The sequence below is a fragment of the Lepidochelys kempii genome, chromosome 6 (assembly GCF_965140265.1).
Source record: "Lepidochelys kempii isolate rLepKem1 chromosome 6, rLepKem1.hap2, whole genome shotgun sequence".
NCBI classification, from domain to species: Eukaryota; Metazoa; Chordata; order Testudines; family Cheloniidae; genus Lepidochelys; species Lepidochelys kempii.
The window spans coordinates 102,664,387-102,683,893 of NC_133261.1; the positions used below are offsets into that span (position 1 = coordinate 102,664,387).

The 19,507-nt window shown below is 43.5% G+C and overlaps 1 protein-coding gene across 4 annotated transcripts in view; it reads right to left on the bottom strand.

The window, feature by feature from the left end:
• Nucleotides 1-19,507, bottom strand: part of TTC7B (tetratricopeptide repeat domain 7B) — a 302,589-nt gene that overhangs the window by 245,934 nt on the left and 37,148 nt on the right. For all 4 annotated transcript variants that reach the window (XM_073349423.1, XM_073349422.1, XM_073349421.1 and 1 more), the window contains one exon: nucleotides 578-708. In XM_073349423.1, the coding sequence (XP_073205524.1) occupies nucleotides 578-708 (131 nt within the window). The remainder of the gene's footprint in view (nucleotides 1-577; nucleotides 709-19,507) is intronic.

Consider the following 19,507-nt stretch of genomic DNA (forward strand, 5'->3'; position numbering starts at 1 on the left):
TGTCTTTCATTGTCCCTGAATAATGTCTATAAAATGAAATTAACATATGATCTTCAAATGTTATTTTAGCTGTCCCACGGGCATGACATGCATCTTGCTGATAGGTACAACACTATTTTAGGATCTTTTCCACCAGCACACTTTATGGATTGGAAGGGAAATGAACAACTGTGGTGAAATCCTGGCTCCAACAAAGTCACTGGAAATTTTGCTATTGACCTCAATCGAGCCAGAATTTCACTTTTGATATTTACAGGCATGGGTTTATTTCATTCTTGTTGTTTTTTTAAACTAAACAAATAAACCCATTTGTAGAATCATGGGGACAACAAGGTTTTCTGTGTATCCTTTTCACCATCATGTCTATGAGAAAATAGAATCGGAACATTCTGTGTTGGTTGAATACCAAGTTATCTGATCACATTAATGAAAGATACACCGTGTAACCTAGTCTCTCTCAGTCCTCAGAAGGTTTCATGTGGAAACACTATAGGTGCTGCTGTTCTATGGATGACTGCAAGCTGTTGTGTAATAAATAAGATCAGTTGTTTCAACTGGTCAGATTATCCCATCTTACCCTTTCTATTTCCTGAAGGTACAGGAGGGCAATATCTCCAGCCTTCTCGTAGCACGTAATGATTTCTTGTTCACGGTCCGTGTGGAGGTTACTAGTTGAAGATGAAATTGGCAACTTCTCTAGACAAAGGCCTGAAAATAAAACACAGTTTTAAAAGAGTTAAAACAATAGTCCTTAGGTTAAAACAATAGTCCTGTTTGGGAACCATGCTAAGCTAGCCTCTGGCAACGTTAGAGGAGGAGAACAACAAAAACGACTAAAGCATCGTGCTCCTGAACAGTATATAGCACCGAGACTACCACCCACACCTATTTCCCATTTACCATGGCCCCTTTAAGAACTCATTCATTTCTAGTTGCCTTCTCAGCCCCAAATCCTTTAATTCACTCTTCACCAAGATGTCACCAGAGTTGGTCACAAAAACAACTCAGAAGTCCCAAAACAAACACAAAGATGTCCAGTGGTTCCAGCTCCCCACAGCTGCCAGTTTCCTGGGCTTCCCTTTTCTTACTGCCAGGCCTCATGCTTCCAGCAGTCCCCAGCTACATCTCTCAATTCCACACTCCCTGTTGCCTTTTATATGAATCATCTGATTCCTCTCATGTGGGGTCATCCTGTAACGAGGACTGGCGAAGCCTCAGGCACACAACGGCAACCCACCCTATTACATACCCACCCCCACAACGCCTTCAGAACCATGCTGCTCTCTCCTGTGTCCCCTGGAAAAAAAACAACCCCTCTCTATTTCCCCCACTTTTCCTCTGTCACCAGCACCGTGATGTCCAGGTCCATACAGTTTCCAGCTCTCCGCCATCCTGAATTCACTAACCATGACATGCAGGCGATCTTGCCCCTCAAAGGCTACCTGGCATTTATTAATTCACTGCTACCAGGTACCCTATGGAGGAGCTTGGGCTACCCCATTTCCCTTCTTATCCTATGGGTCATCATTTGGGTGCCTGTCACCTCTCAGAAGAGTACAGTCCAGCACGTACCACCTAAATGCTATGACAAGGTCTGGGTTCCTCCTTCCTCTATTCTGGACCCTACTTGGATTTCCCCTACATCCCAGACCAGCACCTGTCCCCCAAGACTCCTTTCTGTCTGGAGCAAATGCAGCTCTGAGGTTTGTTCATCCTCAGCTTCCTTTGTTTCACCGTTTCAGATACGAGGCCCGAAGCTTCTCCCTGATCTACAGAGTGGGTCAGAACCTCCAGCTCTACTGGTCCTCCTCCCAATATGGAGAGTTCACCAATCCCTGCTGGCAAAGTGTGTACTATGCTGCCCCTCTCTGGACTGCCTGGGATGCTAATTCCCAGTCCTGGTGAAAACTGTTCTTCCCTATTTTCCTCAAATTGTGGTCGTCCCGTCCCTTCCCCACTGCCGTACCAATCCATATGAGGGCAAGTCTTCTGCTTATGCCCTCTTCTCCCACACTGAAAACAAAGCTCTGGAGGTCTTATCCCTCCCCTCAGCAGAAATAGCCTCTTTGGAGGGGACCTTAACTACCTTGCCTGACTAAAATAGCAACCCACAAAGTCACACTCCGTGAGGGGGCAGCTTTTTCTGGATGTACCCCACTTGCCTGCAGCAGAAGCACACCACTGGTAACTCTAACATCACTCCTCTGAAACTTTGCCCCTTGGTGACAATAAGGGATTAGAAGCTGTTCTTTTATAGCATGATGGTCCAGGTTAGCCCCCACTCCTTCCCTCTGTTGACTTCTCTGCCCTTGGGGTAGCCTGGGTGCTGGCTTCCTGTCAATATCAGACTGCTGAGCTGGACCAACAGTGCCTATGGAACTGGGCCTCTTACAGAAACAGCTCTACCCTCAACTTCTGTTGGTAACCCAAACTCATCTAAGATGGCTGCTTTTAGATCAGGGTATGAGCTTGACAGGATATCATTCACGGCTCTATATGACACTTGGGACTCCCCTGTTAAAAAAAGGTGGTCTGGAAGCCTAGGTGGATTCTTCCCAACCAGCAACCCACTAAGAAGTGCAGAGAAACTTCCACATCATCTCCCAAACCTAAAATTCCCTCTAAGCTGCGCAGCCACACAGCAGGATATCAAGGACCATGCAGGCAGGAGAGGAGCCTCCTCCCCTGGCCCCAGTCCCGGAGCTGCCACAGCCAGGGAGAACTGCCTCTTCCCCCAGGACTCAGCTTCTGTGGCAAAAGTGGGCTAGGGGGAGTCCTCTCTCCCTGCCGCAGCTGTAGGGCAGCCTGCACCCCAAACCCCTCATCCCCAGCGCCCACACCCCCAGCCAAAGCCCTCACCCTCCGCACCCCAACCCCCTGCCTCAGCCCTGAGCCCCCTCCTGCATCCCAAACCCCTCATCCCTGGCCCCTCCCCAGTGCCCAAACCCCCAGCCAGAGCCATTGCAGCTCCTGCCACTGTTGTTGGAAGACAAACTGTACTTCCTGCAATTTCTGTTGGTTTTGTGCAGGAGGAGAATCTGAGTTTTCTACTGCTGCTTTGCTAACAGGAGGACAAACTCTTCCATCTTCTCCTTCTTTAGGTTGCTCCTTCTAGGACTACTTCCCTCCTTGGTAGCAGAGGGTTCAGAGATCCCGCTAACAACCTGGCATAACACCATGACTACGATCCTGATTCTATTTCCCCTTCAAGAACTCAGTTTCCAGTCCCTTTCTCAGACTAAAATCCTTTAATTCCATCTTCACCAAGCTGGCAATAGAGTTTGTCACAAAAACAACTGAAAAGTCTCAAAACAAATGCAAAAGATTTCCCTCAGTTCCAGCTCCATACCCCCCTGTTTTCTGGGCCTCCCTTAGCTTACTGCCAGGCCTCATGCCTCTGGCAGTCCCAACTACTTCTCTCTGTTGCACACCCTGCAGCTTCCTGTTGCCTTTTCTACATGAAGCTCCTGATTCCTCTCAAGTGGGCTAATTTTGTAATGAGGGCTGGATTAGCCCCAGGCTCTCCAGCCCAAGTGCAAGCCACCCTGTTATAAGTATACTGTAGCATCTACTGCAGTAAATAACTCAGCAGAAGCAAGTTTCAGTATTTTTGTAAATATATGATGTATTGTCATAAATGAAGAGGGAAGGGTAACCACCTTTCTGTATACAGTGCTATAAAACCCCTCCTGGCCAGAGGCAAAATCCTTTCACCTGTAAACGGTTAAGAAGCTAAGGTAACCTTGCTGACACCTGACCCAAAATGGCCAATGAGGGGACAAGAGTCTTTCAAATCTGGAGTGGGGGGGGGAGGCTTTTGTCTGTCTGTCTTTGTCAGGAACAGATCAAGGATGCAAGCCTCCAACTCCTGTAACGTTAGTAAGTAAACTAGCTAGAAAATGCATTAGATTTTCTTTTGTTTTTTGGCTTGTAAATTCGCTGTGCTGGAGGGAATGTGTATTCCTGTTTTTGTGTCTTTTTGTAACTTAAGGTTTTGCCTAGAGGGATTCTCTATGTTTTGAATTGGATTACCCTGTAAGGTATTTATCATCCTGATTTTACAGAGGTGATTCTTTTACCTTTTCTTTAAATAAAATTCTTCTTTTAAGAACCTGATTGATTTTTCATTGTTCTTAAGATCCAAGGGTTTGGGTCTATGTTCACCTTTACCACTTGGTGAGGATATTATTATCAAGCCTTCCCCAGGAAAGGGGGTGTAGGGCTTGGGGGACTATTTTGGGGGAAGACGTCTCCAAGTGGGCTCTTTCCCTGTTCTTTGTTTAAATCGCTTGGTGGTGGCAGCGTATCAGGTTTCTAACCTAAGCTGGTTCCCAAGGCAAGAAAGGAATCTGTGCCTTGGGGATGTTTTAACCTAAGCTGGTAAGAATAAGCTTAGGGGGTCGTTCATGCAGGTCCCCACATCTGTAGTCTAGTGTTCAGAGTGGGGAAGGAACCTTGACATGGTGGCAGAACGGTGGGATCATTTTGAACCAGAAGCACAGCAGGATATTAAAAGGTTTTGTAAGAGGTGATTACAGCTGCAGACTCCCTCTTTGCCTGGGGACAGAGCAGCTCCATAAGAAAAGGATTTTTCTGTAGGCTGAGAACAGCTATTAGAGACAAAGGTATCAGGTTACAGCACAGCAAATTTTACAAGCCAGTTTTTTTTTTTTCTTTCTTTCTAACTCTTGGGTATAGCTAGGTTATAAACAGAGAGGCTAAGATGATAAAAATCACTGCCCAACAGAAACTGGATATAGCCAGACTGGAAGAAGAAGAGAAAGAAAAGGAACACCAGAGACTGGTCGAACTAAAATGACTCGATATGGAGGCAGCGAGAGAGGCAGAGAAAGCCCAGGAGACTGCCCGCCAGAGAGCTAAGGAGGCAGAGAAGGCTGCCCACCAGAGAGCTATGGAGGCAAAATTAAAACAAATGGAGGAGAGGGAAAAAGAGAGGAAGAATGCACTGGAGATAGAGAAGGCTAGGGCTCAGCAAAATATACCGGATAACCCTAACAATCCTTCCCCAACAATCCATAAACATGGACATAGTCATTCCCAGAATGATGAATCCAGTGATATTGCTGAATATTTTCTCACCTCTGAGAGACTGTGCACACTCCATAAAATTCCTGATGCTCACAAGATGACCACATTGGTCGCAAAATTCACTGGAAGAGCTCTGGACATATTCAATAAGATGCCTATTGATGAGATTCTAACTAGAATAAATTTAAGGATTTGGTTTTAAAACAATTTCAAGTTACACCTGAAACTCACAGAGTAAAATTTAGAGCCCTTCAGAGAGGATCTGGACTAAGTAATGTGGCTTATGTAAACCAGATGACAGATCTGTTTGGTAAATGGCTCAAAGGACAGGATGTAACCAGCTTTGGAGGAATGCGGGATTTGATGATACGGGAGCAATTCCTGAATATGTCCAAGGATGATATAAAACAGTTTTTATGGAATAAGAAAATAGACTCAGCAGGAAGTCTTGCTTCTTATGCTGATTAATACGAGCAGTCCCAGACTGCTAGAGAGGTGGGGCAAACCGGAACAAAACAGGTGGAGGGAGGGGAGATGAACAACCTTGGTCGCAGTTTGAGCAGATACCAGAAGGGACACCTTCAGATGACACCCTACTACCGGGGGCAGCCCAAGGCCCCAACTACACCCCAAGGAACACTCGAGACACCTTATCGTCCCACCACACTGTCACACAGTCAGCTGGGCAACGTTTTAAATGTAATGAGCTGGGGCATGTAAAGGCCACCTGCCCCTCAACAGATTACAGTTCATTACACCAGGGTCCCACCAAAGGTCCTCAGGTCCAGATGCCTCACAGATACCCTCAGAGCGGAGGGAGACTGAGTGTGGGAGGGAAGAAGGTTACAGCATGGAGGGACATCGGAGCACAAGTGTCAGCTAGCCATGCTTCCTTAGTGGACCCCAATTTAACCGACCCAGAGGTCCAAGTGACGATTCAACCCTTCAAGTCAAACGCTTTTGACTTGCCTACAGCCAAGTTGCCTGTCCAGTACAAGGGCTGGTCAGGAACGTGGACTTTTGCAGTCTATAATGATTATCCCATCCTCATCCTGTTGGGGAAGATTTGGCCAATCATGTGAAGCTAGCCAAGAGGGTGGAAATGGTCACCCGCAGCCAGGCTAAAGCAAGCTGTCACACCTAGCTCTCTTCCGGAGACTTCTACCAGGACCCAGTCAGAGGTGATGGAACTAGACCCCATGCCAACGTCTGCAATAGCAGTAGTGGATCCAGTCACAGAGATCCAGAAAGAGCCAGTCCCAGAACAGGCGGAACAACCAGCACCAGAACCATTGCCAGAACTGAATCCAGTACTTGCAACCCCAACACCAGAAGGCCCCACCAAACCTGCACTGGCAGCAGCAGATAACCCTACAGAAGAGGCTCAGCCGGAGCCTGAACCCCAACATAGTGAGAGCGGGTCTCAGTCAACAGAAACAGCCCCATCACCTGCATTGCTTCCAGAGGGACCAAGCCCAGGTCCACAATCTAATGAGGAATTGATGTCTCCAGAGTCAAGGGAACGGTTCCAGACTGAACAGGAAGCAGATGAAAGCCTCCAGAGAGCTTGGACTGTGGCACGGAGCAACCCACCGCCTCTCAGCTCTTCTAATCGATCCAGGTTTGTTGTAGAAGGAGGACTTTTATACAAGGAAACTCTTTCTGGTGGACACCAGGAAGACTGGCATCCTCAGAGACAGTTGGTAGTTCCAACTAAGTACCAGGTAAAGCTCTTGAGCTTAACCCACTATCATCCTAGTGGCCATGCTGGGGTGAACAGAACCAAAGACCATTTGGGAAAGTCTTTCCACCGGGAGGGAATGGGCAAGAATGTTTCTACCTATGTCCGGTTTTGTGAGGTGTGCCAAAGAGTGGGAAAACCCCAAGACCAGGTCAAAGGCCCTCTTCAGCCACTCCCCATCACTGAGGTTCCATTTCAGCGAGTAGCTGTGGCATTCTGGGTCCTTTTCTGAAAGAGACACATAGAGAAAAGCAGTACAAACTGACTTTCATGGATTTTGCCACCTGATGGCCGGAAGCAGTAGCTCTAAGCAACACCAGGGCTAAAAGTGTGTGCCAGGCACTAACAGACATTTTTGCCAGGGTAGCTTAGCCCTCCGACATCCTTACAGATGCAGGAACTAATTTCCTGGCAGGAACCATGGAAAGCTCATGGGGTGAATCACTTGGTTGCCACCCCTTACCACCATCAAACAAATGGCCTGGTGGAGAAGTTTAAGGGAACTTTTGGGGCCATGATATGTAAATTCATAAATGAGCACTCCAATGATTGGGACCTAGTGTTGCAGCAGTTGCTCTTTTCCTTACAGAGCTGTACCACATCCCAGTTTAGGGTTTTCACCATTTGAATTGTATATGGCCGCGAGGTTAAGGGGGCCATTACAGTTGGTGAAGCAGCAATGGGAGGGGTTTACACCTTCTCCAGGAACTAACATTCTGGACTTTGTAACCAACCTACAAAACACCCTTCGAACCTCTTTAGCCCTTGCTAAAGAAAACCTAAAAGATGCTCAAAAAGAGCAAAAAGACTGGTATGATAAACATGCCAGAGAGTGGTCCTTCAAAGTAGGGAACCAGGTCAAGGTCTTAAAGGCGCTCCAGGCCCATAAAATGGAAGCGTCGTGGGAAGGGCCATTCAAGGTCCAAGAGCGCCTGGGAGCTGTTAATTATCTCATAGCATTTCCCAAATCAAACTGAAAGGCTAAGGTGTACCATATTAATTCTCTAAAGCCCTTTTATTCCAGAGAATTAAAGGTTTGTCAGTTTACAGCCCAGGGAGGAGATGACGCTGAGTGGCCTGAAAGTGTCTACTACAAAGGGAAAAGTACTGGTGGCGTGGAAGAGGTGAACCTCTCCATGACCCTTGGGCGTATGCAGCGACAGCAGATCAAGGAGCTGTGCACTAGCTACGTGTCAAAATTCTCAGCCACCCCAGGACGGACTGAACAGGCATTCCACTCCATTGACATAGGTAATGCTCACCCAATTAGAGCCCAATCTTACAAGGCGTCTCCTCAAGCTAAAACTGCTATAGAATGGGAGATCCAGGATATACTACAGATAGGTATAATCAGCCCCTCTGGCAGTGCACGGGCATCTCCAGTGGTTCTAGTTCCCAAACCAGATGGGGAGATATGTTTTTGCATGGGCTACCATAAGCTAAATGCTGTAACTCGCCCAGACAATTATCCAATGCCATGCACAGATGAACAATTGGAGAAACTGGGACGGGCCCAGTTCATCTCTACCTTGGACTTAACCCAGGGGTACTGGCAGGTACCGCTAGATGAATCTGCCAAGGAAAGGTCAGCCTTCATCACACATGTCGGGCTGTATGAATTAATGTGCTCCCTTTCAGGCTGCGGAATGCACCCACCACCTTCCAAACACTTGTAGATGGTCTCCTAGCGGGATTGGGAGAATATGCAGTCGCCTACCTTGACGACGTGGCCATATTATTGGATTCCTGGGCAGAACACCTGGAACATCTATGAAAAGTCATCGAGCACATAAGGGAGGCAGGACTAACTGTTAAGGCTAAGAAGTGTCAAATAGGCCTAAACAGAGTGACTTACCTTGGACACCAGTTGAGTCAAGGAACTATCAACCCCCTACAGGCCAAAGTGGATGCTATCCCAAAGTGGCCTGTCCCAAAGTCAAAGAAACAGGTCCAATCCTTCTTAGGCTTGGCCGGATATTACAGGCGATTTTGTACCGCAATACAGCCAAATCGCCACCCCACTGACAGACCTAACCAAAAAGAAACAGCCAAATGCAATTCAGTGGACTGAAAAGTGTCAGAAGGCCTTTAACCAGCTTAAAGCGACACTCATGTCTGATCCTGTGCTAAGGGCCCCAGACTTTGACAAACCGTTCCTAGTAACCACAGATGCGGAAGCAGTCTTAATGCAGGAAGGACCGAATCAAGAATTCCATCCTGTCATGTTTTTCAGCAAGAAGCTGTCTGAGAGGGAAAGCCACTGGTCAATCAGTGAAAAGGAACGTTATGCCATTGTCTACACTCTGGAAAAGCTACGCCCATACATTTGGCGATAGCATTTCCACCTTCAAACCTACCATGCTGTGCTACAGTGGCTTCATACTGCCAAGGGAAATAACAAAAAACTTCTTCAGTGGAGTTTAGCTCTCCAAGATTTTGATTTTGACACACACAACACATTTCAGGAGTTTCTAACAAAGTGGCTGATGCACTCTCCTGTGAAAGTTTCCCAGAATCAAGTGGTTAAAATCGTCCTTGAGATGTGGAAAATATTAATCATAGAATCGCAGAATATCAGGTTTGGAAGGGACCTCAGGAGGTCATCTAGTCCAACCCCCTTCTGAAAGCAGGACCACTCCCCAATTTTTGTCCCATATCCCTAAATGGCCCCCTCAAGGATTGAATTCACAACCCTGGGTTCAGCAGGCCAAAGCTCAAACCACTGAGCTATCCCTCCCCTTCTCCCCGGAGTTGGGATAGCTCAGTGGTCTTTATATAGTTAGTAGTATATTTAGAGACGCATGTGTCTTATTAAGACTGTTTTCTCCTAGAGCTCCAGGAAGAAATCACAGCCAGTGTTTCACCCTATCTGTGATTTGGGGGGCGTGTCATAAATATAAAGGGAAGGGTAACCATCCTTCTGTGTAAAGTGCTATAAAATCCCTCCTGGCCAGAGGCAAAATCCTTTCACCTGTAAACGGTTAAGAAGCTAAGGTAACCTTGCTGGCACCTGACCCAAAATGGCCAATGAGGGGACAAGAGTCTTTCAAATCTGGAGTGGGGGGGGGAGGCTTTTGTCTGTCTGTCTGTGTGATACCTTTGTCGGGAACAGATCAAGGATGCAAGCCTCCAACTCCTGTAAAGTTAGTAAGTAATCTAGCTAGAAAATGCGTTAGATTTTCTTTTGTTTTTAGACTTGTAAATTTGCTGTGCTGGAGGGAATGTGTATTCCTGTTTTTGTGTCTTTTTGTAACTTAAGGTTTTGCCTAGAGGGATTCTCTATGTTTTGAATTGGATTACCCTGTAAGGTATTTACCATCCTGATTTTACAGAGGTGATTCTTTTACCTTTTCTTTAAATAAAATTCTTCTTTTAAGAACCTGATTGATTTTTCATTGTTCTTAAGATCCAAGGGTTTGGGTCTGTGTTCAGCTGTACCAATTGGTGAGGATATTATTATCAAGCCTTCCCCAGGAAAGGGGGTGTAGGGCTTGGGGGACTATTTTGGGGGAAGACGTCTCCAAGTGGGCTCTTTCCCTGTTCTTTGTTTAAATCGCTTGGTGGTGGCAGCGTATCAGGTTTCTAACCTAAGCTGGTTCCCAAGACAAGAAAGGAATCTGTGCCTTGGGGAAGTTTTAACCTAGGCTGGTAAGAATAAGCTTAGGGAGTCTTTCATGCAGGTCCCCACATCTGTACCCCAGAGTTCAGAAGGAACCTTGACATGTATCATGACAGCCTAGTGCAAAAGCATCCTTTTCCAGTATTTAAGTTATTCAACAGACAATATCCTCTGCCCAGAAGCCACCACAGTAGCCAAAGTAAGGTGAAATGCTCAAGCTAATGGTTTCTCAATTTAAATGTCTGAGCAAAGTCACTACAGATTGAGCTACAGAGCCAAGCTGAAGACTGTAACAGACACTCATCCTCTATGGGTCAAACATCAAAGGGGACCTATAACACACACAGACCAGAGCGTTACATCCATATCTGACCAAAATATGTTTATTCATACGTATTGACTTGAATATGAATATTCATAAAACGTGTTATTCTTTGTATGTCCTTTTAGCTACGGAGCTCAAAATGCTTTACAAACATGTATTAAACCAACACTCCTGTGAGGCAGGTATCATTACACTTAGGTTATAGAAGAAACTGAATAAAAGAACTTACTCAAGACCACAGGGTAAGTCTATGCCAGAGATAGAGAACAGGTCCAGGACTCTAATCTCTCAGTGCGATGCTCTAACCAGTACACAACACTCACTTTCTACTGCAGTTTGTTAGCTAAACAATCCAAGTAGCTAAGATAAAAATCCTTCAACCAAAAACAGGTTTCAACTATTGCAAACACAGGTTTTATAGATACTAGAATTTAAAAAACCATTAGAAGTTGTTCGCCTTCCAATATGCACATTTTATAACTAGTGTAGACGGTGGTATATACTTTAATCTTGGCCAGTTTCGCATGTTTTAAATTATACACTACCAGTCTCTGATGCCTACCCCACTTCCTCTGCTCCCTCTGCATATGTTTCCCTACCACCTTTCTTTGTAGCCAGATATACTGCCCAGTAACTTTGTTCTATTCCTCTAAACATACTGCCCTGATACCTCATGCTCTTCTCTGGAAATTCCTCTCTGCTCATGAGTGGCAGCTCTAGCTTCTGACAATGGCTTCCATTTCCTCTTCTCTTGCAATATAGCAGCAGCCACAAGCAGAGTCAGCAAAACTGGTTTCTCCTCTTTGTTTGCAGCTGCCTTTCCAGGCTTTTTTTTTTTTTTTTTTAAATCAAAGACATGGAAGCAGCAGCAAATTACGAAAGCCAGTACCATGCGACCAACCTGTCCACTCCACGCACTGCTATCAAATGTTCCACGGATGACAAATGTTCCATGGACCACACTTTGGGAATTGTTGCAATACACTCATTTAATAAGCCCAAAGAAATACAAAACAAAATGGACAGAAAAATACTCCATTTTACACATCAGTAAATGAACATGTGATAATTTTTAAAAGGTGAATTATTTAACAAGCATGAAAAAGATGCCTGATCTCTTGAAAGTTTTTCAGTTCTAATATTCAGAATTTCTTGTCCAAACTACTGTAAAAGTGCATCTTTGTAAGTGTGTTCCTATGCACAACACACAAGCTTTCAACAGATGTGCAACGGAATACTGACAAATGTTCAAGCTGAACTTATATAGGAATCATTCCTATATAGTAATTTTTGTAAAAATTAAGCTAAATATTCTCCCTACATTTAGGTTGAAACTTTTCCATTTGCCAATATATTACTAGACATGTTAAAAAAAACATGTCTAAGCTTTACATTGAAATTATGCTACCCAGGAACTTCCATAGAAGGTGTCTACACTTAAAATGATACTGCCAACCTGATTTTATTAAAACAGACTTATTGCAACAAATTCAGTTTCTAATAGTGCAACTGTCAAATACTCTGTCTTAACTATTTTTAAAAAATGCCTTCTAAAAATAAAGACTTTTCCCATTTCCTTGCTGGTATTTATAAATACCTTTCTAGCAAGGGAGGGGAACACAGCAAAAAAGACAGTGGTTCAGAGAAGAGCCAAGAGAGTGATTAACAGATTAGAAAACTGTTAATTGAGCTCTTTGAGTCTATTTAGCTTAACAGAGAAAATGTTAAGGGGTGACTTTATCACAGTTTATAAGTATTGTGACAGGGTCGGGCCAGATGGCTATAGGAGAGTAATAGAAGGCAGATATATTAGCCCCAGGCTAAGTAGGTCCCTTTTCCCTGGGTAAGGTAACAGGGAAGGTTCCAGAACAATCAGGAACCTTCTGGAGACAATTAAGACAGGCTGATTAGAACACCTGCAGCCAATCAAGAAGCTGCTAGAATCAATTAAGGCAGGCTAATCAGGGCACCTGGGTTTTAAAAAGGAGCTCACGTCAGTTTGCGGTGTGCACGTGAGGAGCTGGAAGCAAGAGGCACTAGGAGCTGAGAGTGAGAATGCAGACTACTGCAGGACTGAGGCGTACAAGCATTATCAGACACCAGGAGGAAGGTCCTATGGTGAGGATAAAGAAGGTATTGGGAGGAGGCCATGGGGAACTAGCCCAAGGAGTTGAAGCTGTCGCACAGCTGTTCCAGGAGGCACTCTTGACAGCTGCATTCCACAGGGCCCTGGGCTGGAACCCGGAGTAGAGGGCGGGCCCAGGTTCCCCCCAAATCCTCCCAACTCCTGGTCAGACACAGGAGGAGTCGACCTGGACTGTGACTTCTGAAAAACGACCAAGCTGAGGGCTGCCGTGAAACTCCAAGGCGAGCAAATCCGCCAATAAGCGCCACCAAGGTAGAGCAGGAACTTTGTCACAGTATCTATACAGGGAAGAAATATTTAATAATGGGCTCATCAATCTAGCAGAGAAAGGTATAACACCATCCAACGGCTAAAAGATTAAGCTAGACAAATTCAAAGTGGAAATAAGACATACATTTTTAACAATGAGAGTAATTAACTAGTGAAACAATTTACCAACGGTCATGGTGGATTCTCCATTACTGACAATTATTAATCAAGTTTGGATGTTACTCTAAAACCTACGCTCTAAGAATTATTTTTGAGAGGTTCTATGGCCTGCGTTATACAGGAGGTAAGACTAGATTAGATGATCACAATGGTCCCTTTTGGCACTGAAATCTGTGAATAAAGGCACAACCCCCTCTTTTTTTGTTCCTTTGTACATCATCTTTAAGAACTGTAATAAAGTGACTGTGTCAAACATATACTATGTTATGTCTAAATATAAACGTGTTCAGCTACTCTTGTTGTGCTCATAAAAAAGTTTATTTAGTTTAAGTGTACTGTAAAACAGAGATGTCTGTCCTTTTAAGGGCTCCAAGGCTTGGGGACAGCCAGCCAGCCCGGTTCTGCGGCAGTGCCCTGTTAAGAACTGGTTGAGGCCTGGTGGATTGCAAGGGGTCAGGTGATTGCCTGATGAGCACCTGACTCCTATGAATGCTGAAAGAGCTCAGTTGAAGGAGGAGAGCTACAGGAAGCAAGTTGTCTCCTGTGGCAGGCCCTGGAGCAGGGAGACTCCCAGGCAAATTGTCTGTAGGACTGAGGAAGAGCTACCAGGAACAGGGAGACCCTAGCAAGTAAGCCCCTGCATCTGGGGAAAGGTCCTGGTTTAGCTGCTGCATTTATGGTGCACTATTTATTTTGGGAGTGTTGCTGAAGACTGTCAGTGCCACCAATAAATGAAGCCCCAAGGAAGAGTGCCAGGATCCAGACTCTGAGCTGACTCCTGGGCTGGGGAGACAAGGCCAGCAGCTCAACAGTTACCCAGTCCACTGGGATTTGGCCACAATAAATAAATAAATAAATAAATAACTAAATAAATAAATATATATATTTTTTTAAATCAAGCTTCTATAAAGCTTGCAATCAAAAAATTAGAGTTTCAATACTTGTTTAACAAAAATCCCAAAGAAATTAGTTTTTAAGCAACTAGACATTTTCATGCAGTATTTGAAATGCCAACCCTGCAATACGAAGAACTAATGATAGTCAGGAAATTTTCACAAAAATGTTTTTTGGTTGGAAAATGTCACTTTGTCGAAGCAGAAGCATATGAGTTATGACAAAACTTTTGCCAGGAGGGTTTCTCAGGTCCAGGATAGAAGTGGCTTTTCTTACTGTTGCTGAACAAACAGATGTGATTGCAATCCAGAAAATTTGAAGTTAAATGCAGCATCTTTTGTGAACTGCAAAAGGAGTAACTCAACTGTTTCACCTGACACTTTCACTGAACCTAATGAGTGTTTGTCTGTTTCTGAAAATAGAACTAATTAATAGCCAATCACTTAACTCATCAAATACAACATTAAATTTGAATACGGGGTCAGCAACAGTCAAAAGAGTTTTACCTTACTCATCTTACATCCTCTAAATATAAGCAGAGACATCTGACCAGGCAATGTGAGACATGAACCAGTCTGCAGCAATATGTGTAATGAAAGGGTCTAACTTACATATGATATCTCTAGAGACAAGGAGGGTGAGATAGTATCTTTTATTGGACCAACTTCTGTTGGTGAGAGAGGTTATGCCTACAATGCAATTAGACACCTGCAGCTGGCCCATTCCGGATAAGCTGGGCTCACAGAGCTTGGGCTGAGGGGCTGTTTAACTGAGGTGTAAACATTCTGGTTCCAGCTGCAGCCCAAGCTCTGGAATCCTCCCACCTCGCAGGATCTTAGAGCCTGCACTCCAGACAGAAAAAGAGTGATCAGTGACCTGAAGAAGAGCTCTGTATAGCTCAAAAGCTTGTCACTCTCACCAACAGCAGCTGGTCCACCCTCTCACCAACACTCTCACCAACAGGAGTTGGTCCACCCTCACCCATCTTGTCTCTCTAATATCCTGGGACCAACATAGGTACAACAACACTGCATATGACATCCCTCATATTCATGACAGAATTTTGCCACCATAACACAACCTTCTGGTTAGGTGCCCACAATTTGCCTTTTCATTTACTGTAATGTAATAAGTAATGTTAACAAAAATAATCTCCTCTAATAAAATGGAAATTTATGAGTTTTGCAGTTTTGGCAGAAGAGGCGGAGAGGAGGGAAGAAGCCCCCTCCCCATATTTCCTCAAGCCATATCCTGGTACAATTAATTTCTCTCTATTTTTTTCCTGCACAGTACCTTTCCTCACTTTGTCTCTCTCCTTTTTTCTCCATCTCATTTTGTTTCTTCTCATATTTGTATTAATTTGATCATTTTCTTATTTTTGCTCCCTTGTTTAATACGGCTAGTGCCACATGTTGTTACAGCTGAGTTGTCTGCCGTGAGAGCACACACAAAATCTGAGCTGGTGAACTGTTTCCTGACGCTTTAGAGCATACATATTAGCTGCTCCTGTGGCTAGTTATATTGGTCACTGCTTTGCTGCAGGATGAGAAGGCAAATTTCAAGGATCTACCTACTGCTATATTTAAACAAAATGTTTGCCATAATGGATTGGATACAGGACCGTGCAGGTCCCCATCCCTCACCTTCCTCTGCTCATGTCCTTTCTGGACTAGACTGGCATGTCCCCAGGTTGGGAAACAACAATTTAAGGTATTGTTATAAGGTGCCTATCATCCTGATGGCTAAGCATCAAATGCAATTATGAAAACGCAAAGAACCCACAACTGTTCCCAAGTACAATTTGATTTTAAATCTACCACTGTCTGCAAATATGCCACTCCTGTATTTATGAGTGACCCTGTATAATACTTCTACTTTGCTGCTACAAGACCAACCAGCAGAGGGAGCACAAACTAATCAAACACGTTTTTCCTCAAGCTGAGATAATGTAACTGATGAATCCAACTACACCAAGAAAGCATAAGTAAGTTGTGTTGACATGTAGTCCATATGAAACTGCAGGTTTTAAAACAGATATATAGTGTTTGCCAAATGGCAAAAACAGTACTTAAATAAATGTAATTTTAAACCTATGAAAGGGACTGAATGGAAAACAAAATTTAAAATGATAAACATTTTTTAAAGTATTTTTAAATTAAAATTTGAGATCTTCAAAGAGTGAGTCTCAGAAACAGCTTACCAAGGAGAGGAGTACGAATTGGAACCATTTCTTATTCTAATTAATTATCAAATTCTAATTATATAAAATTTCTCTTTTACCAAAGGTTGGCAAAGTTCATATCTGCTTCTGAATTTTATAAAACATCTCAAATAACTCTTCTTGATACTCCATTCATTCATTTAATCAAAGCAATCCTACATTTATCATCAAAACTGTGGTTTGCTAATGTTTTAACTACTATATATCACTACTTTAACTATTAGTCATCACTCAAATGAACAGCATAAAACAGATGAACACTGTAAAACAAGGAGGAATAAAATTAGAGTCTGAACTATCTATAAATATGTCCAGTGTCACAACATCTCAGAACTGCCAAAGTTTGAAATACAAAATAGAGAAACTAAGAGTAATGGCAAATTAATGCTAGTAATGGCAACTATGACCTGGTATTAAAGAGGCTTTCACTGTTTAGCTATAAGTCTAAAAATCCTCAAAAAAATACCTGATACAGAAGTGCCTTTTTAACACTGATTCTTACTATTCAAAACACTCCTCGGCACACATTTCTCCCCCTGGAGAGAGAATGAGAGAACAAAAATGCGACAAATATTAGTCATGTTGCTTAAGGCACTACTGAAACGTGCTCAGATACTATGGTGATGAGTGCAGTATAAGAGCCCATACAGAATACAATGGAACAGATGTTTCTTTAACCCCTATAACTTATTCACTGATAGTAAATCCCATACTACACAGACATGGTTCTCCATTTGAGTCCTCTTACAGTCATGTATCTCCTCAGCTAGAGATAAAAGCAGTACTATGATCGAAGTTGTAGTTTTACTGGAGGGTTAAGGAGCATGAATATCCACAACAATGATTTTCAGGCTCTCTTTGCAAATACAATGCAGCCCGCAGATGATTTTCGTTCTCTAGTTTGATGACAGGATTATTCTAAATTGAGGATTGTGGGGATGTAAAGACACTGGATCTTCAAGTTTGAGAGAGAGAAAGAAAGAAGGAGCTAAGATTTTCTGATACAGGCTATCGTATTTAAATACTTCTTAATGAACTTCTACACTGTGTTTTGATAACAACCAATTTGGAGGAGACTGCTTTCAGACATTTGCTCTATGAAAACTCATGCAGGAGCTTCCTTTTTCTTTTAAGGAATATAGAGTTTTATTTTACAGTGACAAATTATGGTACATTTCATATTGCTTAGACCCTAGGTTCCTTGGGGCAAGAATGATCTTCCTTGGTGTTCTACAGAGTACCAAGAACACTTTGGATGCTCCACAAGCAAATAAGAAAAACAGAATTTCTTCCATTAACAACGTGGCTATTTAAGCTCCATCACAAATATCAGTCTACCCTCCCTCAGAAACACTACCCCCAAACAAGTGCTGAGCTTCCACTGCATTTCCCCATAAATCCAAATTTTCAACCATCACACATAAAATTCTAACTGCACAACTCAGCTCCAAGTTCTGTTGTCCCAATTTAATTCTGATCCAAACACCAAATGGACATTCATCATTTCCTCTTAGGTTTTCTGTAGCTGATATCACTATCCTACTAAGCACTAAGAAAATAATGTCTTTAATATCCTTGCCCCAACTTACATTCCTATTATCCCTGAACCTCCAGTTCAACCAGAAAAAACAAATCCTAATAAACCCACAAAAGCCAACAGCACCACCCAATCTGACCAACCAATCAACCAGAGCTGTTCAGATCTTCATGCACATCATTTTAGATGAAGGAAGACTCTAAACTCTCAGTGCAAGAATGGTCTTCAAAAAGGCTTCTGGGCTCTTTCCTCCATCATTATAAGAACGGAAAATTTCTTACTGATAATTTCCTTTCTGCTAGCAGCATCTCCCATAATGCCAGACATCTGGGCTGCTCTCCTGTCTCTCTGCTGCTCACAGAGGTGGATCAGCCTTTTAGTTGTCCAGCCACATGCCTTCTGTTTCTGCTTGCTGCCTGATGAGCTATTCCCAAGCTGTAAAACTTGCATAACATCATTAACAAATATTCCAGAGATAATGAAAAAACTATGTACATTAGACGAGGAAGACCATCATCTGGTATCAGAGTAGCAGCCACACACTACACAACAAAACACTAACCCAAGAACCTATCCTTGCAACAAAGCCCAATATCAACTCTGTCCACATATTTATTCAAGTGACACCATCACAGGACCTAATCACATTAGCCACGCCATCAGGGGCTCGTTCACCTGCACATCTACCAATGTGATATATGCCATCATGTGCCAGCAATGCCCCTCTGCCAGGTACATTGGCCAAACCGGACAGTCTCTACGCAAAAGAATAAATGGACACAAATCTGGCATCAGGAATCATAACATTCAAAAACCGGTAGGAGAACACTTCAACCTCTCTGGCCACTCAGTAAAAGACTTAAGGGTGGCAATTCTGCAACAGAAAAGCTTCAGAAACAGACTCCAACGAGAAACTGCTGAGCTTGAATTTATATGCAAACTAGATACCATTACTTTGGGTTTGAATAGAGACTGGTCGTGGCTGGGTCATTACACATATTGAATCTATTTCCCTAAGTTAAGTATCCTCACACCTTTTTGTCAACTGTCTAAATGAGCCATCTTGATTATCACTACAAAAGTTTTTCTCTCCTGCTGATAATAGCTCATCTTAATTAATTAGCCTCTTACAGTTTGTATGGCAAATTCTACCTTCTCTGTGTGTGTGTATATCTATCTATCTATCTTCTTACTATACGTTCCATTCAATGCAGCCGATGACGTGGGCTGTAGTCCACAAAAGCTTATGCTCTAATAAATTTGTTAGTCTCTAAGGTGCCACAAATACTCCTGGGTTTTTTGCATCATCTAGTAATGACTCCACTTAATACCTGACCCTTGACTCATGAGTCATCCAGTGGGTAGAACTGTTAGAGATGCTGCTAGCAGAAAGAAAATTATCAGTATGAAACTTTTGTTCTGCAGCCCAGCATCTCCCACAATTCTGGTTAACTGGGAAGTAGGCAGCAGTGAACAAATGTAGGATTGCTTCCTGGCATGGGGGAAAGAACATGCACCATCCTGACTGTTTATGTAGAACATAGCT